This window comes from Sus scrofa, chromosome 1 (assembly GCF_054392235.1).
Source record: "Sus scrofa isolate SSC_HxYL_T2T_F1_AM1 chromosome 1, Sscrofa_HxYL_maternal_Yorkshire_Landrace_v2.0, whole genome shotgun sequence".
Classification (NCBI taxonomy): Eukaryota; Metazoa; Chordata; class Mammalia; order Artiodactyla; family Suidae; genus Sus; species Sus scrofa.
In genome coordinates, this window is record NC_139383.1 from 77,558,022 (window position 1) to 77,584,070 (window position 26,049).

Genomic DNA, 26,049 nt, shown 5'->3' on the forward strand with positions numbered 1-26,049 from the left:
TTGGAAGAGAAAAAAGTATATCAAAGATAGGATTCTTGTGAAATTGTTCATTTTAAGTCATAGTTTTGAAAGGTAAATTCTCTTAATTTTCTTCCATTCTCATGCCTAATACTTAAACCTAACTTCAACTAAATATAATCAAAAAGCCTCATTTAAGATATAAAAGTTCTTTATAAAATGAAGAAATATTTAAATAAAATGTATTTAGGATAATGTACAAGGATAAAGAAACTGGAAAAAATATTTGTAACTCAATGCACATATAGAGACCAATTTTCCTAATATACTGGAGAGCTCCTTGGAATTAATTAAGCAAAAGACAAAGACTCATAACAGAAAACTGAGTAAAAGATAAATGAGTAGTACCCTGAAAAGGAAATACAAATGACTCTCAAGTATATGGAAAGACACTCATATCTCACTCATAATAAAAGGATGCAAATTTAAACCTACACTGAGATCCTTGTTTTTCTCTACAGAACTGGTAAAGATCAAAACATGTGAGAACATAATCTTGGTGAAAACATGGAAAAAGTCTCATTATTGCTGGTTGGGAGTACAGATTGAAACAATCTCTGTTATATAGTTTACCTTCCTAAAAGAAATTCTTCTAAGACATAAAAAATGTAGTACACAACATATATTTAGCCTGGTGTGGGCAGTTTGTCATTTCAAAAAAAAATTTGTTCTGTCTGCTTCTATAGAATGTTATTCATATCATAGAGCAGACAGGCAGACAAATTTAGGTAACTTGGAAGATGAATACAGTAGTTTGCTCTTATCTGCTGCTCACCTCATGATGGCTTATTGGGCACTCAGTGGGCACTCAGTTAAATTTGCTGGGTGAGTGGGACCAGGAACAATGCTGAAGGATGATGAGAATGGAATATAACAAGTGAGGAAAAGACATTAACTAAATTTATCTGAATTTGTAAATAAACTGCTTAAACACTACACTTTTTCAAGAGCAGGGCACTGAAAACTAGCAAATGTTTCTTTCTTTTTTTGGTCTTTTTAGGGCCATACGCACAGCATATGGCAGTTCCCTGGCCAGAGGTTGAATGGGAGCTGCGGCTGCCAGCCTACACCACAGCACAGCAACAGAGGGTCCAAGCCATGTCTGCGACCTACATACACCACAGCTCAATGCAACACCAGATCCTTAACCCACTGAGCAAGGCCAGGGATCAAACCCTTGTCCTCATGGATCCTAGTCGGGTTCCTTACTGCTGAGCCACGATGGGAACTCCCCAAATGTTTCCTGAAAAGTCAGCCAACAACAGAGGAATAATAGATTGTTGCAGTAATGGCCCCCTAATGGTCACACACTCTCAGGAAAGCCCTCCCACACGGACTCTGGGCTTGGCCACGTGATTTGCTTTGGTCCATCAGCCAAGATAAAATATTTGATGCTTGTCTTCACTTGCTGCTCCTGCAAAGCCTACTACAGCCTCCAGATGAAGGTTTAGCCTGCTGGAGACACTTGCCCCTCTACCATTCCAGCACCAACATCCAGACATCTCAGTGAAGCCATCCGAGGCCAACCAGATGACCTCCCAGTTGACCACAGCCACGTAAGCAAGCCCAGTCAGAAGCAGAAGCAGAACTGCTGAACTGAGCCAATGCCAGAATCATGGGCTAACAAATGGCTATTATTTTATATACTAAGTTTGGGGAGAGGTTTGTTACACGAAAACTAAAATAAATGGAAAGGTGAACAGACTTAGTGACCAAGGAAAATTTTATTTTACCTGTTTCTGCTTTTTAAATTTCACAATGAGAATATATTCATATACTATTTGTTTAAACTTATAAAAATATTTTATATCAGACTGATATTATAGTAAAGCCAACTATCACCTTAAAAACACATATACATAAGAACAAAATAATTCAGTCTAAATGGGAACATGAATTTGTGAAGCCACATTAATACTGCTCAGGGAAAAAGGGGTCAGTACAAAGTAGCAGGGTATACATTTACTACAAAAAAATATTAGTGAATAAGAATATAATCATGGTCACTGTCATGTCTTAATAATGGCTATTATCAAATTCTGTTAGTGTTAGGAGACATATATCTCAGATTGGCTTCTCTTCTTCTTCTGTAGGCAGGCAATGGCCTGATAAGACATTCCCTCATTTCAATTATTACATGCTAGGAGGTAAACATATGCTGAATAACTTTGGGCAAAAGTTAATTACCCTATCCACACTGCATTTCCTCAACTGTAAAATGGGGATAACAGTATTTATTTTATGGAGTTGTGAAAATTAAAACACTTAGATCAAGGTGTGCAATAAAGACTCAATAAATGGCCTGTAACCTTAGTAAAATGATGTAAATTAAGGTCTTTGACTAACTTGTTTCTATTTTATCATCAAGCATCATCAACCCCAGTGTGATTTATCAAAATTAATTTGAAAATTTTTCCAACAACTTCATGAAAAAAACAAAGGCAATGTCATTAAAAAACCAAACCAAACCAAACCTGGGAATATATGTAAAAAAAAATATGGTAAAGAAAATTGAAACTCTGAGCAACAATGAATTCATTTGGTCCACATTCTACAATCCGAAATGGGTTTAAAAAACAAAAGCTTCCAATTTTGTACGTTACGAATTAACAAAAGGCAAAAAAAGAGAGCAATAGTTCAATGTCACTCTTACTATGACCTCTGGCACACACACTTTGAATTCATTCTACCATCATTTTTAAAAAAGAAGGCACTACTAATGGCTTTGGAAAATAAGGTTCTTTCATAAGAAATACACTAACCTTAACTGCAGTACTGGAAAGCTGTAGTTATTCTTTGATCAATGGCTTAACACTGCCCTTTTTCAAGGCAAGATCAGGCCTAGATACTTTTCTATATATGTATATACATCACCAGTTAAAAAAGAAAAATCAGGTCTGGGTGGGGTATTTATAAAAAAAAAAAATAGCCAATTTTTAAAAACTGTTTTAAATAGGTAATTACCTAGCCTTTAGATATATGAGTCAGTGACCAACTGTAAAAAGTCTTATACCACAATGTACAGGTATTTTAGTTTGTCTTATTGTGAGGAATGAATAAATGCTACAAAAATTCCATTTTCATTTCAATTCAATTCAAATATTTTAAAGAGTGCTTGGTTTATATGTAATAATGTGGCAGATTGTGCAGTTAGAAGGATAAAGAAAGTTACATTACTATATATGCCAGATATTTACTGGTTACTGTATTTAATCATAATAATCCAATGAGGTAGAAATTACTAAAACTCATTTTACAGAGGAGGAAATTAAGGCTCACAGAAGTAAAATAACTTGTACAGGGTGTCTCAGGAGCAGAAGGCAGTGTGGAGGGTAACTGAAATAGGAGTGGGAGGCAGGACATAAGGGTAGTGCCATAAGAATATTCCTACAAACACAACACTCAGTGTACTTAGTCCTTTATCAGCAATTTGAAAGGGGGCTAGGACTGTGGGAAACCAGTGGAAATCTTTTGGGACTGGGCAAAGGAGTCACAGAAGGCTTAAAGTGGTTAATATTTGAGTTGTTACTTCAAGTAAGAGTAGTTTGATCAATTTCAATGCCAAGATTCACCCCCACCTCCCCTCATCCCCAATATATCAACCAAAATAAATTACTTACTTGAAATTGAGAAAAACAATTTTGAGAGAAATCTTCCTCAGATATATTATTCCATAGTTTTAAAACAAATAATATGATGACAGTTTAATTTTTAGGTTGCTTTTATGTGGCTTGTCTTGGTTTTTATTCTGAAATGAAATTTAGATTAGTCATTTTCTTGTTCTGAGAAACTAAGAGTATGCCAACATGTTTTAACTTCACATTTTTTCACATATCAACATGTATTCTTATTTACAAAGTCTTTCGTTTCACCATCTCAAACAAAACCTAATTTTACCATCTCAAACAAAATCTAATTTAATATATAAATTACTTTGAAGTGTAAATATATATATGCAAAATAAGATATTTGAAAAATTCTTGTTATATTTCCTTGGTAATTGTAATAAATGGAAGAAAAATAGAAAACTCTTGTTAGGTTGTTATATATTACACAAGCATTTTTGAGGTAACACACTCTTTTAATCTCTGAATCATTTATATGGTAAGTGCTCTCTTAACCCAAAGAAAATTAAATATCTGCCCCCAAGGAAACTGACCTTAAAATCTTAGTATTTCTCACAACTACCAACTAAAAAGAAAATAGAATTGAACCAAAAAAAACCCCTAAATTTTTCAAAGATAATTACTAAACTTTTTTTCCCCAGAATTTACTTTGCTAGGCATATGTTCAATTTCTGCTGCAGAAAACAGTCCAGTTTGCCAAATACTAATTAAGCAACCAAATATTTTTCACTTTAAAAAAATGAAATGGTTAAAAATCTACAGAGAACTGGAAGAAACACAAAAGATCATCTGGAAAACTTAAAAAGAATGACCAACTCCACCCCCCAAAAAAAATACCCCCCCAACATACCAAAAGATTAAATAGACTGTCATTAAGAGAGGGTTTTACTTATAATTTGCCTTGGTTTAAAAAATGCGTCCACTTTATGTTTGAATAGTGGATTTTTTTTTTAATTACTTAAGCTACCTACTCCTGCCTTACCTGTATCTTACCTAGAAACTATAAGTTAACAGTTTCACTCTAAGTTGACTGTACCTTAACTCCTATTATTTCCTTTCTTACTATCACTATAGTGTTAAAATGGCAGCCAGGTGCCAAAGTGACATATACTCCCTCATCCCACATCTTAATAAGTTTCTAAGTGTTTCTCTGAAATATCTAAGGCTAATGACAACATCCTTTGAAGCCTATTTAGTCCCAACCTACTTTTTTTTTTTTTATTTTTTTAACCAACCTACTTTTAAACCCAAATCATTTTTCACTCATTTTAAATTGAACAAATTCTAACCCAATCAAAAGATGAGGAAAAAGTTTACTATAACACCAGAGGAACTTGAAAGGTCTCTTGATACAGTCCCCTCTTCATTAGAAAACTATATACATACAATTCTAGTATCGATTTTTGTTAACATCTGTCCTAAATTCTTCTTGTCATAGTCTAACCTTTATACAATTTTTTCAAAAGGAGATAGGTACAATCATCACAAAACAATCCTATTATGACCTATTCAACAGGAAGATTCTAAACACTGTCAGACATAGGCCAAAAAGATTTCTAAACTGTGTATGTGCAGTTTTTCTTACAATTCCTCTAAGCTTCTGTATGTTCATCTTTGAATTATAATAAATGCCTTTCCAATTTTCCCTGCAGTCTAGGGGGCCAGTATGAGGCAGTATGGGCTGAGAGTCAAAATCCCCAGTTTTCAGACCCAGCCCCAAAGCAACTAACTAGAGAACACAGGACAAATCTCTGAGCTTACCTACCTAGATAACAGTTTTCTTTAAATGAAATGCAAGAATTTAAGCAGAACGATGTTTCCCAACCCTTTTCACATTGTAAATATTTGTTCAGAACTTTGGCCAACAAGAGGGCATTTATAAGCATAGACATGGTGCTTGATTTAAAAAAACTTATCAGATTTTCTTTACATAATCATGGAAGAAAAATTTTAATTTAAAGAAAGTTTGTAACAATATGAATGAATTTCAAATCCAACTTTTTTACATCAGGAGCAATATTTCAAAGTAACAATGATGCTTTATTTTTGCAGAACTTACAGGCACTATTAGGGAGTCACCTTGCGGCAGGCTAAATGGTACATCAGACACACATGGCTAAGAGGATCGAATACAGAAATTCTGGCCTTGAGTTAGGCCCCCAGGACAACATCCCTGCTACTTGTCTTCTCACTGTCAGTGGCTGCACCCTGAGCTGGATGGCACGCTTCTCAAGCACCAGGAATACCAACTCCAATAACAGCTCCAAGATCTCTTTTCCACAAGAGGCAGCTACATACTCTGGCTAGCTGAGGCAGATTCCAAGTAGTAAAGCAGCACCTCCTTTCATGAACTTAAAATACTAAACAGAGCAATAACTTCTGTTTGTACTCATCAGGCTACCTCCTTACCTTCAGACCCCACTCCACAAGGGTGACTCTCCAGAGAGCCACATAACATCAACTGGAAGCTCTGAATTAGAAGACCTCTACTAAAATCTAAAATTAAACAGTATGACACTAATCATTTGACAATAATTTATGACTCTTATAGCTGTTTATTTTTGTTCTTCCTTACCAAGTCCTGCAAGCACAACATAACCTAAAAAAAAATTAACTTTGAACAGGTATTAACATGCTCATGGCAAAAAAAAAAAAAAAAAAAAAATCCAGAAATTACCAAACAGTATTAAAAAAAAAAAAATTAGGCTCCCACCTTTGTCCTCTAGGCCACCAGTTATCCTGGAGGCAATCATGGTTACAAAACTCTCATGTATACTTTCAGATATATGTGTACATACATATATACAATATAAATGTTTATTTGTAAATACATGTTTATATTTATACATACATATATTTATTTATATGTATATATATACACATATCTCATTTTTTTAAACCACACAAATGGCAGCCTTGCATCTTGCTTTTTTTCTTGTAATATATCTTAGACATGGTACCATAGCAGTACACATAGTCTTGCCTCATTACTTTGAGAATTGCCTAGTATTCCAATGAATAGATTTGCCTCATTATTTTGAGGGTTGCCTAGTATTCCTTTGAAGAGATATACCAAATTTACTTAACCACTCCCCTACTGATTGATGTCTAGACTGTTTTCAATCTTTTGCAATGACAAACAATGCTGTCACAAATATTTTTACATGCTTATTTAACCACATATATATAATCTTCAAGGGGATAAAATCCTTGAATGAAGTTGCTACATCAAAATATACATGCATTTTCAAACTGCTTTCCACAGAAAATGAACATTTTTTATTCCCACCAGCAATATATGAGAACACCCATTTTTTCTTTCTCTCACCCTCCCCAAGTTATACTAGGTAATCAATCTTTCCTAATTAGATAGGTGATAAATCGTATGTTGTAGCTTTAATTTATATCTTCAATATAATAAAAATTGCACATCTTTTCATACAAATTCTCTTTGCTCATTTTTTTTCCACTGGATAATTTTCTAGGAGCTCTTTGTACATTAAGAGGAAATTAGTCCTTTGTGAAAAGGATACAAGTTGTACTAGTCTATTTCTCTTTTAATTCTGTGATTTTTTTTCCCTCTATAGAGTTTATAAAATTCAGCAATCTGGCTTCATTTGTTTTATACTTCACGGGAGTTCCCATCATGGCCCAGTGGAAACAAATTTGACTAATATCCATGTTCTATACTTCATCATTCCTAGAATATATAAAACTAATAATCATTATCCTAACTGTTTAGTTTGTTTTCACTATTTTTTTTTTAGGACCCCACTCGCAGCATATGGAAGTTCCCAGGTTAGGGTTCTAATCAGAGCTGCACCAACTGGCCTACACCACAGCCACAGCAATGCCAGAGCGGAGCTGTGTCTGTGACCTACACCACAGCCCGCAGCAACGCTGGACCCTCTTTAACCCACAGAGCAAGTCCAAGGATCAAACCCTCATCCTCATGGACACTAGTCTGATTCTTAGCCTGCTGAGTGACAAGAACTCCCTGTTTTCATATTTCAATCTTCTTATTCACCTGGAAGCCAAGTTTTTATTCTTCCAGATGACCCAGTGGCTATCTCGATACTGTTTATTAAAGAATTCTTCTTTTCCCTACTGATAGGACAGGTAGCACCCATTATCACACACTAAGTTCTCAGAAATATTTGTGTCCAGAAAAATTTCTGGCCTTTGCTCTGTTTCATCACTGTCAAGTGCCAAATCCATGCTACTTTGCAAAATATTTTAAAATTAAAATCAGTTTACACATAAACGAGTATAATAAAACCAGGAATTTACTGGCTTTCTATAATATAAGAATAATTTTAAACTTCCAAAATTGAATTTGTATAATCGAGTCTGAGACTATCATCATGAAGTTACACATTTCAGTTGATACTTACTTGGAGCCCAGTATCAACCTCAAGTCCTTTTTTCCCCGTTTTCTGAACCATATCCAGAAAGCTAGTTTTTCCTTAATTTCATGAACAGGTCTTTTCCCAAATTATAAAATCAATACATGTTCTCTGCAGAAAATCTAAAAAACAGAAAACACACCTCCCAGAGAAAAGCAGCCTTTTTATTTTGTTGTATTTTTCTGCATTTTTAATAAGTGACTGTTTTGTAAACTGATTTTTTTCATGTAATATACTGACAACATTTCCTGTCTTATTTTATACTATATTTGTATTTACATTATAATCATGAAAACATGATTTTAATGACATAAATTCTACTGGATAACTGACCAAATTATGTAACCATTTCCCAATTAGTGGACATTTGGGGTTGATCTCTATGATGATTATTATCCATTGATTAATTTCTGAAAAAAAAAACAACAACAAAAAACGCTTGAGTTTCTTTTTGCTCTTTAGGGCCACACTTGCTACATATGGAAGCTTCCAGGTTAGGGGTTAAATTGGAGCTGCAGCTGCTGGCCTATGCCACAGCCACAGCAACACCAGATCTGAGCCACATCTGTGACCTATACTGCAGCTCATAGCAAAGCTGGATCCTTAACCCATTTAGTGGGGCCAGGGATCGAACCCACATCCTTATGGATACTAGTTGGGTTTGTAACCCGCTGAGCCACAACAGGAACTCCAAAAAATGCTTGAGTTTTAATTTTAAGCACTAAGATAAGTAAGAACTGACTATATAATGGTGAGCAAAAATGAACCCATTACCAGCACTTATGGAGGTTATTGAGGAAAACAGACATTAATCTCCAAAATATACAAAATTACAACTATACCAAGTGTTATGAAGGAGAGTTTATGGAGTTTTGAGAGTCTATGGTAGGGAAGGCTTCCCTGAGGAAAGATAAATTGGAGTTTAGGTGAAAGAAAAAGAAAAACATTCTAGGCAGAGGGAACAGCAGGTACAAAGGCCTCATTGTGGGAGGAGCATGGCAAGAATAAGGGACTGAAATAAGGTCAATATGTCTGGAACGTAAAGAGCAAGGCAAGAAGGACATGGCTCAAGCCCTTACTGGATAGAAAAGTAGGGGCCAGACTATGCAAGACCTTGTAAGACATGTAGATGCCACCACATAAGTCATGTAGCTTTGTCTTTATACTAAGTGCAATGGAAAGCTACTGAAGCATATCAAGGAGTAGGGAGATATAATCAGATTTGCAGTTTGAAAGATCCCTCTGATTATGGTGTAGAAAATAGACTAGAATGGAACAGAGTGGATTGGGGTAGGCCAAGATCAGAAGGGTATTGTAAACACATCCAAAAATGCTAGTAGTTTAGACTAGGGTAGTGATGGATAATGAAAAGAAGTAGATGGATTCAAAAGATAATCAGATTTTGCCAAAAGACTTACATTCATAGATTAATATCCCTAAAACTGGACTTATTGGGTCAAAAAAACAACTTTTCAAGGATTCTTGTATGCATTGCCAAGCTGCCCGGCCAAAAGCAGTTTTCTCTTTGCGAATTACCTTGTATCTGTTCCTCTATCAGAATTTTAAAATTCCTTTAAAATGGCTTAATCCATACTTCCTTCATGAAGCCTTCCCTGACTCCCCTTTTTGACTGAACATGTCAAAAGGTGGTCACTGAACATGTCCTCCTTTGAGTCCTTATTGTGCCTTATACAAATCTCTTTTTATGTTCCAATTAAACTATATTTGACTAGTGTTTACATGTCTATCATCTCTCCCACGTGCACTTAAGGAGGGTGAAAGTTGTTCATAACGACGGCACTTAAAAAATAGCTCAATATACATAGAAGGTTCTCATTAAGTGTTCACTGAATGAACTGAGTCACATATTACAAGATTCTACCGTGTCCACAGATTTAAGAGGACGCCTGTTTAACAAGTTTCTGACTTAGTGATGGTTATATGAAATCAAACATAACACAGAAATCTAATAAAATCTGCAATTCAGGGCTGCAGATTACCTGCTAAGTGATTTTGTTCGTGATAAAGCACTGAATTTCAGTAGTGCTTCTGAAAAATCTAATGTTTTCACCAAATAGATATTATGTGATGTTAAAATATTTTTAAATGGTTTCACAAAAAAGGCTATGAACAAAAAAGACTTTTATTAGAGGAAATCATTTGCAATCTGAGTTACTAATAAAAGCTATAGCTTTTAAATTTATACTCATCTCATATTTAATAAACCACCAAGATATCAAAAAAGTGAGGTTATTAAGCAACTACATACATTTATATAGCATTTCAGAATTATTAATTTATGTTGAAAAATCTGATTGCATAGCATCTACAACAGTCTACTAAAATTTTCACAAGCTGGAGGCAGACAGAGGAATGGCACAGTTCCTTACAGTTATCTCAAAGTCAAGCAGCTCCCTCTATAGTCTGTTTGGCCTACTTTTGTTTAATTACTTGCTTTGTGAACATCTCACTCACACTCTTCTATTTACTCCTACTCTGCATCTCAGCAGGGAGGCTTTTTGAAAGGATAATTCTGTTTAAATTGATGCTGAGAAAACTTAGAAAGCTGTCTAAGCACAACATGAAGTGAGTTACATCAGGCAACTAATAAGCAAGAACTGGGATGTGGAAACTGGACAGATTCCCAGATCCACCTGAGTCAGGTCCTTACAATAAAGCCTTAGGATTTTATTTGAAGTGAATTCTCAGAGCAGTCATACCCATATTCAAATCAAAATAAAAAAACACTGTCCTGTACTTGAGTTATTTATAACCTTTCCTCCATTAAAACCAGTCACTAAAATGGAGTTATATTGCTCAATACATTGCATAGCAAAACAATGTTCAAAACATATTTAAATGAGTGAAAGAAAAGCAGAAAAGGGTTTTGGATTTTTAAAATAATTCCATTACTTACATATAGAAAATTTAAGCAATTCTCTCAGGAACCAGCAAGCAAGGGATTAAATCAGACAGTAAAAATTTGCCATCCAAATTTTAAAAAAATACTTTTCCAAATTTCACCAACTTAAAATATGAGCTTTTAAACCTAAGACACTTAATTTATTTCTTAAATTACTCAAATATGCCCTCAAAATACAGGACAATCAGAAGTCAACTGGACTGTTTTCTAAAGCAGAAAAATACTTTTCATGCAATAACAGAAAAAACTAGTAAAAATGTAATAAACCAGTCAGTTCAAAATGTATAATATAAATCTGAAATGGCCACTTTATTTGGGAGAAAATTTCTTCTGCTGCCAATTTTCACGACTTCATTTGAAAAGCAAAACTCAGTTCAAAAACATATTTTCTCCAAACCATCATAAAAAATTAAGGACTTCCAAAATTAACTATTATATATGAAAGGCTTAAGTTTATGATACTCTATAACAGATTTATCATGTGTTACAATTTTTCATTAATATGAATAATTAGATATATAAACATAGTTTGTGCTATCAAACAATATTACCTGTCTTCATTAAAAATTCTAGCATTCAGACTTTTACTAAGCCAAATTAACATCTCTTTTATATTAATTATCTTCAAATTTTATTTTACCAGGTGGACTGGACTGGTTTCCTTTGGGGAGAGAATTTCAGAAGCACATGATTGCACAGTTTTTGTTTATGTTTAATTAACACTAATTTTACTGGGAGTTTCTGACATCCTAAAAATGCTAGCTTGATTTCTAAAGCTGTTAACTCTAAATGTATGCTAGAGACATTAAAATTTTTCACCTCTTGAGGAAACACAAAAAGTTTTGTTTCAAATTGTGAACTGTACTTATAGCAAACTCAGTTTGATAATCCTTATCACCTTGAAGTTTGAGTTTCTCCGTTTCAGGTTTTATATTTTTCAATGTATGTACAAAAGAGACATATTGATTTACATTATACATTTCAAGGTGCATTTTTAAACATTCAGGTGTTTTTTAAGGGGGAATACCAGCAATCTACTATAAGATGTCCAAGAGGGAAGAAATACACATTCCTTTTTATAGACTAGTTCACTTGTCTATTTTTTCATACTGAGAAACACAAAACTACATCATACTTTTTTTTTTAAAGAATATCTTCTTACATAAAATTACTGCTTTTTCACAGTGAAATTCACTTACTTCCACAGACAAAACTAGCCTATAAAACAGCTTGCAAATGACTCACGGATACATATTTTTAATGAATAACTTGTGTAGAGAAAAAAACTATGCGTAGAAAAATAACCCAACCCGTACAAATTATAATACACAGCAATGATGCCACCGTATATCCTATTAGCATGCCACTTTATAACTTCAAAATTTGGCTGAACAGAGCTATAGCAACATCACCATTTTATTCTTTCTCTGCATCTAAAGTGAAAAAAAAATCAGTATATTACACTGAAATTCCAATTAGAAACTCAGACAGCACCACTATATTTAAAAGCGCAGAAAAATCTATCCCTCAAAACACTTTATTGCCTCTATTCTCCAGCTTCCAAAGTTTCAGGTGTTACACTTTCAACAAATTGTTAACAGCATCCAAATTCCCCATCTTACAAAGTCCACACCATCGAAATCTTTTTCACTGTTTTAAAAAGAAATATCCTACCAAACCTCACCAACAACGTTGACATTTTTAACAAAGAGAATTCACATTAAGAGATAACCGCTTGGAAAGACTGCCTGTGTTTGAGAAAGTGCTATTATCTTGAGAGCCCAGAGAAACTGACTGGAGTAATAAGATGAATGGTGATTAGGGCAAGGAGCATCAAGTGGGAAATGCTAGCTAAAATCCCAGAGGGCAATACCTAGCTAGAGGTAAGAGCATCTCTTTCCAGGAGGCAGCTCCATTATTTCACGTAGGCAGTTCAAAGCATATAGAAAAACAAAACAATTAAAAACCCTGTAAATTTGGCCACTATGCTATTTATAGTATCATAAATGCCCAAGAGCTTTAGAGAACGTGGCTTCTGTCTCCCCGCCCCACTTGTTCTTCAAAATAGTTTTTGTCTTAAACGTATGTGTATTTAAAATGTAATCCTACAACCCAGCAGAGAGGCATTTTCTTTAATGTTTGCGTCGCTGGGTTTAGCTGTGGTTCCTAAGATATTCACGCTATTAAGTGGGATGTTTTATGTTAGGCAACATAAACACGCATTTCCTACTTCCGTGGATACACGTTTCCCTGAAAGCCATGCACCTGGGGAGGCAGCCCTATTCCGACTCTGAGGCTTTCAACTCTAAGGAGTTATGACTGCACTCACAGCAGAACCACATGGTCACTTCAATGAGAAAGATCCGCTGGCCCCAGGCGCCCCCCTTCAGCCCTCGGCATCTCCAGAAAGGGCAGAGGAGAGCGCTGCTGAGAAAAGGCGACGAGGAAGGACTGACGACAGAGGTGACACTTCCCCACACGACCTAAGGCCATTGCCAGCAAGGGGCACTTGGGAGACGCAGAGGGTGCCCCACCAGCGACCGATCTCAGAGCGCAGCCCTGCGCACCCACTCGAGGAGGACGCGGCGCGGCCACCCGGCTAGTCCTCCGGGGCGAGAGCGGCGCCCGCCTGCCCGCGACCCCGTATGCGGACTCGGCAAGCGACCGCCGCACGCAGTGTAAACAGTCGGCGCCCGCCGCCTCCCCGCCACAGGCTGGATGGGGGGAGGGCCGTCGCGCTCGCGCGGACCCACATTTTTGCGCCTCTGTCACGCGCGTGAGGAAAAGCGACGAGGGTGAAGGGGAGGGAAGTCGCGGCAGCCGTCCGCCGAGAGGGCCGGTGGCGTGCGCGCGAGTGCGCGGCGGGGAGGGCTGCCCCGGCGCCCGCCGCTCACGCCCGCGCCCCGCGCCCGCTTACCTGCCGGGGTCGCTCCGAAGATTCGCACCACCGGCACCTTCTTGACAGGGGCCTGGGTGAGGGGGCATTGGCAGATATCCAGCCCCTGCAGCGGGCTGGCCATGTAGTAGTCGGCAGTCACGATCCTCACTGAGAACATGTTCGCCGCCGCCGCCGCCGCCACCGCCTTCTCTTCACTAGCGACCTGGCAGCGGCGGCTCCTTCCGCAGCGGCGGCCCCACAGCAACGGTGGCGGCGGCGCCCCCTCCCCTCCGCGGCTCGGCCCCCTCCTCTCACACTCCGACAACGCGAGCAGCGGCGGCGGGCGGGGCTGTGTGGCAAGGCGGCCGCCTCCTCAGGAGCACCCGGCGAGGGGCGACAGGAGAGAAGCCCTCACGCTTTCGTCGGTGCTGCTGCTGGTGCTGCCACCACTGCCGCCGCCGCCGGGAATCACACGGGCTCCTCGGTCCCAGGCTGCAGCTCTTGTTGCCATGATGATGATGTCACGGACGCAACCACTGGGGGAGGGGAGAAGGGGGTTGAGTGTGTGGCGAAGGGAGGGCTGTGAGTAGTTGGGGGAGGGGACGCGGCGGGAAAGGGAGGGAGCTGGGCGGGCGCCCGACCGGGACACCCAGGCGGGGGTCGAGAAGGTGGTTTCTCCCCCGCCCTCGGGCAAGCGGCGAGGGAGGAGGCTGCCGTCAAGCTGGGTTCGCGACCGGCTGGGGGGATCGATGACTCGGCCGGTGGGCACGGCCACCTGGGTGAGGGGCCGCGGAGGGGGGGGGGGGGCGGAGCGCCGATGTCATGGATGGGCTCCGAGGGCCTGGCGGGAGGGGGGCGCCAGTGTTCAGGGCCGTTTTGGTGGCGAGGAGGGATTGGCCTGAGCCGCAGTGCTCGCGCTCGCCTCGCCGACCGCCATTTCACATCCTGCAGAGAAGGCGGGGGCAGCCGCGGAAACAGCTTTTTACAAGGTAAGAGAACCCGCCCGCGGGGGGGGGCGGGGAGACAAGGCGCAGATCTCGTGCCGCCGCGGCCTCGCGGGAGGGTGAGCGGCTGACACCAACAGCCCTTCTCAGGTAGCGCGGCGGACCCGCGCTTGGCCCGGGGGCGGTGCGAGGGGCGGGCGCCTGAGCGCGGGCTGCGGCGTATAAAAGGGCCGCCCCGGCGCTCCCTCCCGGACGTACGGCGCGAGCCGCCGCGCCCCCTCTTTCGTGGTGCTGCAGTGTCTGCGCCCAGCAGCTTAATGAGATTTATTCACGTTCGGCTATGTTCGGCTTTGCCAGGGGTTGGCAGATCCAGTGCACAGGGATTTCCCACCACGGTGTTTTTCTCCCGCCCCTTTCCTTTCTTCTCGCCTTAGTATCCCCCGCCTAGTTTCCTCCCCGGGGCCGGTAGGCTGCGTCCTGGGCGCGCGCCTGAACATGTACGGACTTGTCATTTCCCGGTGACCTCCCTCCTCCTCTCCCTCTCCTCTCTTCCCCGGCGGAATGTAGGATTAAGAACCTTTCAGCGAAATCTTCGGCCAGGGAAAAAGCCCCTGAAAGTCACTGCGTCAGATGTGGGCTCACAATGTTATTCATTAACAGTTGGTGTGAGGTTTTACTACCCTAAGGCATAAAAGCAAAAGGGAGCGGGCGGGGAAGAACCGTTAGACAAAACAACTTTATCCAGAAAGGAGGGGGGTTAGGGGTGCAGTTGTGAAATCCAGAAAAAAAGGGTAGGAGCAGATGGGGCTGGGTTGGCCATTTTATTGGAACCGTTGGCGTTTTGTCTGACTTGATCCCTAATATTGGGTGTGACCTTGGACAAATAAATTGGTTTCTTGGGGCCTCAGTTTCTTCATCTGTGAAACGAGAGTTCCTCTTAAAAATCCACAAATCTTCCCAACAAAAAGATTTAAGCAGTAGGAGACAGAACCGTGGTTTCAAGTTTGAAATATACCACTTAATTACGACCTTTGACAGTTATATTCAGTTTACCCAAATTAGAGATTCTTTCACGCATGTTATTATATAGGTGTATTTTAATGATTACTAGGTTGCCTTGTATTTGAACTGGTGTGAGAGATCCTTATTTGGAACCATCGTGGGTCTTAAAAGGCTCAAAGACACAAATCACTGGTAAGCTGTCTATAAATTCCATAACGTATAATGCTAATAAGAATTTATGCTTCAAGGGATTTGAGACTGATTACCACAGAGAATTAGCCTGCAGTTTTCAACCTGAGAGCATGATTGTAAACATAGGTGGCAAGATTTCCACTAATATACAGGAAATTACCTAATAATATCTTAAGAGGCAAAATCTTTTAAGTTGATTTAAGTTTTAGAAGCCTATGCAAGTGACTTAAAAATAGGACTACCATGCTAAATGCATTTTTCGGTAAATATTTTGTACAAGCTGGATGTCAGATGCACAATACTGGTGATTCTCACAGTATTCTATGCCACTAGTGTGTTGGTTAAAATTTGATATTTTGGCCTTTACTAAATCACATTTTGGGGGATTGGGGCTTGGAACTTGGTACTGTTAGCAACCCCACCCACCACTCTCATGATTCTTAATATAAAATTGAGATTCTCTGTACTATATTATAATCAAGGGCATCCATAATATGTATATTATTCCTAGCTAGAAAAAGGTAAAAGTAGGAGTTCCTGTTATGGCTCAGCCGGTTAAGGACTCGATATTGTCTCAGAGAATATTGGTTTGATTCCTGGCCTGGCTTAGTTGGTTAAGGATCTGGAGTTGCCCCCAAGCTGCCTCAGCTGCAACTCCAATTCAACCCCTAGCCCTGGAATTTACATGTGCAGCAGGTCTGGCTGTAAAAAGAATAGAAGGGGAAAACCAAAAAAGTATCAAATTCACAATTAGCTATTTCTAGAAAAGAGTTTCTTTCTTCCTACCTCCTGAATCAACATAATTTAAGAAAAGGCCGTGGCAACTACCACTCAAATTCTTCTAGAACTCTCAAGAAAAAATGTTCATTCTTTTTTTTTTTTTTTTTTTTTTTTTTTTTTTTGTCTTTTTGATATTTCTTTGGGCCGCTCCTGCGGCATATGGAGGTTCCCAGGCTAGGGGTCCAATCGGAGCTGTAGCTGCCAGCCTACACCGGAGCCACAGCAACGTGGGATCCGAGCCGCGTCTGCAACCTACACCACAGCTCACGGCAACGCCGGATCATTAACCCACTGAGCAAGCGCAGGGATCGAACCCGCAACCTCATGGTTCCTAGTCGGATTCGTTAACCACTGCGCCACGACGGGAACTCCAAAAAATGTTCATTCTTGAAGAAAAACATTTGCAGCATGAAATCAGGATAATGTGTCCATTGCATGTAATCAAATTTCAGTTAATGCTCAAGTTGAAAACCTGACAATACTTCTCTAATTAGTCACTATCAAATGTGTTTGATAAATATATTCTCCTGAGGTAAGAAAGAGCTCTGGAATTTTGAGACAGAGAATGAAAACTTAAACTGTTATTTACTAGGTAAATGAGTTGGGACAGATAACTGAATTTGGAGGGGTTGTTTCCTCATAATGGATAGTAATTCCTGTTTTAACTTCTCAGGGATATTATAAGGCTCAAGTGAGATAATGTATGTGAAAGTATCAAAATGTTGACATCCAGAAGTTTAACTCATCTAAAAATAGTAAAATCATTTGGAACTCTTATCTATATATATGAGAAATGCTAAAATTGGACTCTGTACTCCATAACCTTAAGGCATCTTTTTGTTGTTGTTACCACTGCGGTAGCTTCTATTTGCCAGTTGATTTAAGAGTGAGAAACAAAACAGACATGGTTCATGCCCTTAGAATTTCATGGTCTAGCATCATAGAAATGTATTTTAGTCATATCAACTGACATTTTTATCATCTCTTCTAGTTCACTGACCTATACTCATCATGCCCTACCTTTAGTAAAAGCCCGCTCAGCCTTCTGTACCAGTACTGTTCAATGTCTGTTAGCATCTGCTTGTTAGTAATTTATAATTTAGAACAGAAGGCAATAGCTACCATGATTTTTTGGCAAATATTATAAAATGGTTTATTTGACACTTATCCAACCCCCTTCTAGCTTGCTTTTCTGTACTTTAGAAGCTAGAAAGTTAAAAACTGTCTTGAGACTCCCTTACAACCATAGTCCTAGCATGGATGAGTGGTGAGCTGGTAAAAATCATTAGCAATGGCTGGAGGAAGGGAAAGACCCTGATTTGTATCACTGACTACACCCAAGCTATCAAAGTGACTTCACTGCATGAGGAGTTAGTTGTAGAAGATGCTAACAATTACATACAGGCTTCAGCCTATCACTATGTGACCTAGTTTCTAGCAATCAGATATACCCATTCAAGACATGAATCTGAAAACGAGCAACATGATGCTTCAGTTGCATTCAGGACAATCGGATTTTCTGGCAAGCACCATGGTGGAGGTGTCTGCTGCCTCTGAGTAGCTGGGGAGAGGTTCTGGCATCTAAAAATGAGTCATAGGTACTGACTGGCAAGTGGTGCTGGGGTGGGTTTCTGCTAGTATAGTGGATGTGATGTGGGATGTGTCCTTCCAGGCTTGGTTTCCTGGATGTTGTTTCTAGTGTTGTTTCTAGCCAGATCTGGTTCTCTGGTCCTCTCAGAGCTCTGTTAGCTAAATACTATCCTTTAATCCCTTGCTGCTTAAACTGGCTCAGTTACAGCCAGCTACACAGTTTGTTGAGCCTAGAGCAAAATGAAGAATGTAGGGCCCCTGTTCAAAAAGCAGGGAAAAAAATGTCATTATATGTACTAAAATATAAAGCTTTTTCTTTCTTCTGTCATCTCTCCTTCAACATGTCATGCTGTTTTTTTAATTGCTTTTTAATGTCATTCTAAGTAAAGAAAAATTAGAATTTTAAATTATTAGAATGAATTTTACCATTCATCTTTATATTGTGCAGTACCATTTATAAATGCAAATATAAGAGCATTTAACTCATATATGGAATCACTGGAATTACACAATTCATATTTTGTAGCTTGTACATGCCACAAAGATGTATTTAAGGAACAGTGTAAATGCTCTATAAAACCAACTCAGCTATTTTTCTTTCCCTTTTTTTTTTTTGGTGGGATGCCACCAAAAAGTACCCCAGGGCCTGGAGAGTGGGGGTGGGGGGCGGGGGGAATCAAACTCACACCATAGCAGCAACTTGAGCCACAGCAGTGCCAGTTTCAGATCCCTGACCCACCAAGCCACCAGACAACTCCTTCCTTTCCCTTTGTCATATGCACACATCCTACCAACATGTGTAAGGAAGGACTGAAAGGAAATGAACTATGGGTTGCCCTGCCTTTCTCTTTTCTTCCATGACATCATTTTTCAGTGTAAATGTAATACAGGGAAGTAGCACACACAAGGAAGGATATGATTGATTCTTTGGTCACTTGTATTTCTTAGGATACCATTGCCTTCTTTCTGTGCCTGAAGCAAGTTCTGGTAGAAATGGAAAACATAGCCTCTTGGAACTGTCAGCGCCTCCACTAAATCAGTCATAGATGTAACAGGCTTGCCTTGTCATCTCTTTGTAACTCCCTGAATTCCTGGACCGCTTAAGTTCACTAGAAACCTGTGCTTTTCAGGCATTATGCAGACTGCATGCAAACGAAGTGATAAGGAAAAAAGGACAAACACGTTGGCTGCCTTTGCTTGCATGGATGACCTACCGTACCACGTACCACTGGACTTCTTTTATGAAACAGACATTCAAACATAAAAGTATTAAGATTTTCAGAATGGTAACTGCAGAGCATTAAACCAAGCAGTGGGCCCTATATGACTGCACAGTTTGTATGACTATGAAGTTGACCCTGAGCTCAGTGTTTCTCAAGGGGGGTTCTTCTGATACTTTGGATGAAACAATTCTTTATTGTGCCAGATATTTAACATCCGTGGCCCCTGGGCACTACATGCCACTGTGATAAAAAAAAAAAAAAAATGCCCACATACATCTCTAAATGCCCCAAAGAGGAGTTACTGCTCTCTACTGAACTCCTGGAGTGGACTCCACTGTCTGCGGCTGGGAACCATGATCATTACAGATCCAAGAAAGGTCATGTGCAATTTTTGCTAGGAATTCTCAAGCAGAGCAAAATACAGAGTTGAGTTTAAAAGATTTCAAAATTCTCATACCTGGAGGAGTAGAATTATGGTGACCTTTTTTTTTCAATTGTCAGAAAAATAACACCACTTACATCGGTAGTGAAACAAATATCTGGAATGAATGTTTAAAGGGCATCAGTGAGTTTTATGTGTCACATGCATGTAAGTGGTAGTTGACTCCATATAGATGACAGTCTAGAAAAAGAGTGGAGTTCTTAACATGGCTCAACAGAAACAAATCTGACTGGCATCAGTGAGGACTCAGGTTCGATCCCTGGCTTTGCCTAGTGGGTTGAGGATCTAGTGTTGCCATGAGCTGTGGTGTAGGTCACAGATACATCTTGGATCTTACGTTGCTGTGGTGGAGACCGGCAGCTATAACTCCAATTCCACCCCAGGCCTGGGAACCCCCACATGCCCAGGTGCGGCCCTAAAAAGACAAAAAAAGAAAAGAGTGAAAGACCCCAGAACAGCAAAGAGAACCATCTTACCTTCATTGTTTTAATTAGCTGGTTTTAAGGAGCTGTGGTACATTTTTTTTTTTTTTTTTTTTTTTTTTGCTATTTTAGGGCCACACTCTAGGCATATGGAAGTTCCAGGCTAGGGGTCAAATCGGAGCTAAAGCTGCTGGCCCTCACCATGGCCACAGCAACTTGGGATCCAAGCCATGTCTGCAACCTACACCACAGCTCACTGCAACACTGGATCCTTAACCCACTGGGTGAGGCTAGGGATCAAACCTGCATCCTTATGAATCCTAATCACGTTCTTTAAATGCTGAGCCTCGAAGGGAACTCGGAAGCTGTGGTACTCTTAATATATTGGATTTTGAACTTAGTTTCATTGCGTCTTTTTTTTTTTAAGTTTTAGTTCCTGATTTAAGAATATTAACATCATGGCGTATTAGAGCTGAAACAAGATAGTCCAAATCATTTTGTTTCCTTTATTCCTATACTGTTAGCCATGTAGAGATTAAAAGCCCTAGCTCGATAGACCTGGTCTTGCCTTTGCTAACTCTCAACCTCAGTTTTTCTCAGTAAAATGGGGATAATAGTATATTATCTTAGGTTCTAAGTCACTTCACCAAAGGTCAATTCATTAAAAAGCAATTTTAGGAGTTCCCGTCGTGGCGCAGTGGTTAACGAATCTGACTAGGAACCATGAGGTTGCGGGTTCGGTCCCTGCCCTTGCTCAGTGGGTTAACGATCCGGCGTTGCCGTGAGCTGTGGTGTAGGTTGCAGACGCGGCTCGGATCCCGCGTTGCTGTGGCTCTGGCGTAGGCCGGTGGCTACAGCTCTGATTCAACCCCTAGCCTGGGAACCTCCATATGCCACAGGAGCGGCCCAAGAAATAGCAACAACAACAAAAAGACAAAAGACAAAAAAAAAAAAAAAAAAGACAAAAAAAAAAAAAAAGCAATTTTACCAAGAAATGCATTTGCTAAATAAATTCAAAATTAATATTCCCCAAAACAAGTATTTGGTAGGTATAACTGATTCTTTGCCAAATTGGTTTTTAGAAAATTGGACTGTTTTCCATCTTTATTAGGCATATTATAAATACTAAATAAGCTATTGCAGAAAAAAAAAAAAGTGCCTACCAAACTGCCTAATAAATCATAGCTGTAATCCCTCCAACATTCTGACTTCAAGTCTTGCCGTTTCTTTCTCCTGAATATTCCCCATTCCTGTTCATATAATCATTATCCTTCGGTAGGCTTTCACTCTCTTTAGGTAACTATTCCAGTAGTTACTTGATTAGCCTTATTCCCCTCCACACTTATTTTCAACACTACAGCATGGATGATCTGTCTACCACACAAATTTTAAATTATCTACAGTGTAGCACATTTCACCTTTTTATGTATTTATTCTCTAGTACCACTGAAGTACTTGCATTTCCTTAAATATTCTTTTTGAAAAAGCATCAAGTCTCTATGCCTTTGCCTTTCTAACTGGAATATTGCCCCCTTCTTGCCTCCTGTCAGAATTCTTACTCATCTTTCAGGTTTTAGCTAAAGTGCCGCTTCCCTTGCAAAGCTTTCCCTGATTCCCCCCAAGTAGATTTCTATGCTGCTACTGCTTATTGCACATGATCCTGTTGTAATGCATAGATTATTGTAGTTTTGTTAGTTTGTCTGTCATTCTAATAGACTGTAATTTCCTTGAAGGAGGGGAACACATTTCATCCTTTACATACCAGTTCTAAGTGTAGTACCTGGACTATACTATTTATTGAATATTTATTAAATTAAAAAATGAAAAGATCTATTTATAAGACTGTCTGCCTTCTCACCATACCTCCACTTTACATATCAGGAAGCCGAGGCCCAAAGAAATGAAGCTATTTAGTGTGAGCCCATGCCTTTTAAGTCCAAATCTATTACTTTTATACCATAGAGAATCTTCTGAGTAGCGTCTGTATACTAGTCAGTTCTTGCAAATCAAAACTACAATGAGTTGTCACCTCACACCAGTCAGAATGGCCATCATTGAAAAATCTACAAATAGGGAGTTTCCGCTGTGGTGCAGAGAGTTAATGATCTGGCTTGTTTCTGAGGCACTGGTTTGATGCCTGGCACAGTAGGTTAAGGATCTGGCATTGCTGCAGCTGTGGTGTAGGTCACAGCTCCAGCCCTGATTTGATCCCTGACCTGAGAACTTCCATATGCTGCAGGAGTGGGGAAAAAAAAAAAATTATAATTTTTTTTTTTAAAAAGTCTACAAATAGACTTTTCTCCCTGATGTGGAGAAAAGGGAACCCTTATATGCTGCTGGTAGGAATATAAACTGGTGCAGCCACTATGGAAAACAGTATGCAGGTTCCTTAAAAAATTAAAAGTAGAGTTACCATTTGATCCAGCAATCCCACCCCTGGACTTATATCCAGAGAAAACTCTAATTGGAAAAAATACACATACCCCAGTGTTCATAGCAGCACTATTTACAATAGCCAAGACATGGAAGCAACTTAAATGTCCATTGACAGAGGAATGGGTAAAGAAGATGTAAGATTCCATGCATACAAATGGAATACTGCTCATCCATAAAAAAGAAGGAAATAATGCCTTTTGCAGCAACTTGGATGGGCCTAGAGGTTACCAAATTAAGTGAAGTAAATCAAAGACAAGTATCATATAATATCACTTATATATGGAATCTATAATCTGATACAAATGAATTCATTTAGAAAATAGAAACAGACTCACAGTCATAGAAAACAAGCTTATGTAAAGGGGAAAGAGAAGGGGAGATAAATTAGGAGTTTGGGATTATCAAATACAAACTACTAATATATTAAAACAGATAAACAACAGGAACCTGCTGTATAGCACAGGGAACTATAATCAATATTTTGTAGTGGAAAAGATTATGAAAAAGAACACATACTTATAAAATGTATACAGGTATATGTATGTATGTATAGCTGAATCACTTTGCCGTACACCAGAAACTAACCAACATTGTAAATCCACTATACTTCAGTTTAAAAGTGTGAGTGGGGGTGTGAGGGTGTGGGGGTGTGTGTATACAACACACATGCTAGTCATTTCTGTTATGGAAATAGCCTGTCTTGTCAGTTCATTCATCTCTAATCTAGGGAATAGGCAGAGGAGCATAGTGATTTGACAAGGTTCATGTTTTCCTCCTTATTCAGTTATTTGATTGCTTTTGTTTGGTTTTTAGTAAATTCAGTGAAATTCAAAGTATTCTTTGTGTTATTCCCTTCTTTTACCAATCATAGCACTCAATTTTCTTAAGGAATAAATGTCTGATGCATTAGTCCAGTGGTTCTCAACCCAGGCAGTCCCCTCCCCCGCCCCAGCCCCACCCCCACCCTGGGGACATTTGGTAAAATATCATGAAACATATTTTTGATTATCACATCTGAAGGAGTGCTACTGGTATCTAGTAGGTTGAAAACCCCTGATCTAAGGAAAATTTTTACGTAGCCCTTCATCCGTTGTCTGGCCTCTATGAAACCACCATGGAAAACAAACTCATTCCTTCCCAGAGGGGATAAGGAAGCCCTAAGTAAGTGCAGCAGACTCTGGAGGCAATTGCCATCAACTCTGCTCATTTTCAAAAGATTTCATGCACCTTTCCCCCAGTTTATTCATAGCAGCTGCTTGGGTATAGGTAGTCACATAAATATGTATTGCCTAAATGATTAATAAAGTATTTTATGACTAAAAGAGCAACGTTTATGTGTCTCTTACAAAAAAAAATTAAAGGGAAGTCAATCATTGTGAGAGCTGAATTTCTCTCTGTTCTTTTTAAACGAATTAATTACTTACAGGGAGAAGCAAAACTTTTAAAAAACAACTCTCAACTCCTCCACTTCTATAAATTATCAATAATAGTTTTAAGGGGGAGACCAATGAGCTTATAAATTAAAAATGATGTTTGAGAAACAAAAAAGAAGCTTTCAGAATAGAGTAATATTAGAATTGATGCTTGAGCTCTCCAGGACCCTCATTTAAATTATGAATCCAGAACTGATATTGGGGCATTTCTGATGGATTGTGGCTAGGCAGGAAGAAGCCAAGCACATAGAGTAAGGTTAGATTGAGCTCCCAATTTAAATAATCAAGATACAAAATCTCAGAAGCAGTATGTCTATAGTGCAGCATATCTCGGGGTAGTTTTCCCTGGCCCCAAAGTCCCCAGCGCACTTAAACCACATTTCAGGAAAACTTCCACTAATAATCTTTGTTACTGACAGTGAACTCTTCTGGGTTTTGATCCTCGTTTTACATCCCCATTCAGGGGCCAGGAAAGACTATTTACTCTCAGACCAACACTTGTATTTCCTTATTTTTTTAATAAAATGTATTTCTTCAATCTTAAAAGGTTTTAAATGTATAGGATAAATAATATGGGAAGCCATAAAGAAAATACAGGACACTCAATCCCACCCAGAGGCAGTAATGATTAATATTTTTGTCCATTTTTTCTAGAAAATGTTTCTATAAATACATTACATAGTAGAAATAATATCCTGTTTTTTTCCACTTTACGTTATAATAGGAACACTTCCCATGCAAATTAGAATTCTTCATAAATATTATTCTAGTGGATGCAAAATATGCTCTGCTATGGAAATATAATAGTTTACCATTTTCCTACTGTTGGCCAAAAACAGAATGCTTCAAACTTTACATTATTATAATCCTAAAATCCTAGCATTTAGGTCCATGTTGGATCCTACCCTTAACTTTTCAAGAAACTTACTTTATGTTCATTATTTGACAAGAACATTAGTTCCCAGTACATGCAATGTTCTTTCTCTCCAAAGAAGAAAGAATTATATATGATATTCTTTCTACCTGATTTGCTCTTTCTCTCCTCTTTTTGCACAGTTAGTTCACTCTTCAAATTTCAGGTCAAAAGTCACTTCCTCAGGGAAGCCTTCCCAAACTCTGTATTTGATTATGGGTCTCTGTTACACACTCTAATTGTACTGTGTTCTTTCCCATAGTGTTTACCTCTGGTTGCAACAATCCATTTGTTTGTGTATTATTTGGTTAATTTCTGAACCCCTCTTGGACTGGAATACTATAATCATCATCTGGATAAGCAGTGATTATAATGCTGTTATTAAACACAGGCCAGTTAATGTGATCTTATTCATATCACCGACAAGATGGGTTAAAGCTTGAGGTCGAAATACAATTAGTACACCTAGTCCAGAAATAGTTATGTGCCAGGTGTCATGCTAGGTGCTGGGAATATAGAAGTGAGAATGACAGGCATGATTTCATCTTTCCTGCTTATAGTGCAGTGCAACTTTTGGCAAACTTTTCCTGAAAAGAGGCAGATAAATTTTAGGCTTTCAGGCCATGTGGTTTCTCTCACAACTATTCAGCTTTGCCATTGAAACACAAAAACAATCATCAACAATACATAAATAGTTACCAACAATACATATGTGAAAGTATGTCTGGCTTCCAATAAAACTTTATTTACAAAATCCAGGGGCTGGATTTGATCCATGGGCTATTATTTACTGACATCTAGTCTAACGGACAGGACTGCCA

At 39.0% G+C, this 26,049-nt stretch overlaps 3 protein-coding genes across 15 annotated transcripts in view; 2 read left to right on the plus strand and 1 right to left on the minus strand.

The window, feature by feature from the left end:
• REV3L (REV3 like, DNA directed polymerase zeta catalytic subunit) overlaps window positions 1-14,376 on the minus strand; it is a 203,864-nt gene extending 189,488 nt beyond the window's left edge. For 3 of the 6 annotated variants that reach the window (XR_014807038.1, XR_014807044.1, XM_021091238.2), the window contains exon 1: window positions 13,891-14,376. Coding sequence is in view for 1 of the 6 variants with exons in the window: in XM_021091238.2 (XP_020946897.2) it covers window positions 13,891-14,029 (139 nt within the window). In the remaining 5 variants the exon portion in view is untranslated. Of the gene's footprint in view, window positions 1-3,638; window positions 3,767-8,038; window positions 8,173-13,890 lie in introns of all 6 variants that reach the window. The other 3 variants (XR_014807043.1, XM_021091241.2, XM_084962739.1) reach the window with 2 other exon arrangements.
• Window positions 14,028-26,049, plus strand: part of LOC106508920 (uncharacterized) — a 52,468-nt gene continuing 40,446 nt past the window's right edge. For 4 of the 8 annotated variants that reach the window (XR_014807317.1, XR_014807299.1, XR_014807308.1 and 1 more), the window contains exons 1-2: window positions 14,719-14,840; window positions 15,907-15,989. Coding sequence is in view for 1 of the 8 variants with exons in the window: in XM_084963365.1 (XP_084819491.1) it covers window positions 14,028-14,441 (414 nt within the window). In the remaining 7 variants the exon portion in view is untranslated. Of the gene's footprint in view, window positions 14,841-15,906; window positions 15,990-19,307; window positions 23,717-26,049 lie in introns of those variants that run through there. The other 4 variants (XR_014807315.1, XR_014807301.1, XM_084963365.1 and 1 more) reach the window with 4 other exon arrangements.
• The window catches only part of LOC102167874 (uncharacterized), a 77,111-nt gene continuing 65,499 nt past the window's right edge, over window positions 14,438-26,049 (plus strand). The window contains exon 1 of the mRNA XM_084963382.1: window positions 14,438-14,630. Within this exon, the coding sequence (XP_084819508.1) occupies window positions 14,601-14,630 (30 nt within the window). The 5' untranslated portion in view covers window positions 14,438-14,600. The remainder of the gene's footprint in view (window positions 14,631-26,049) is intronic.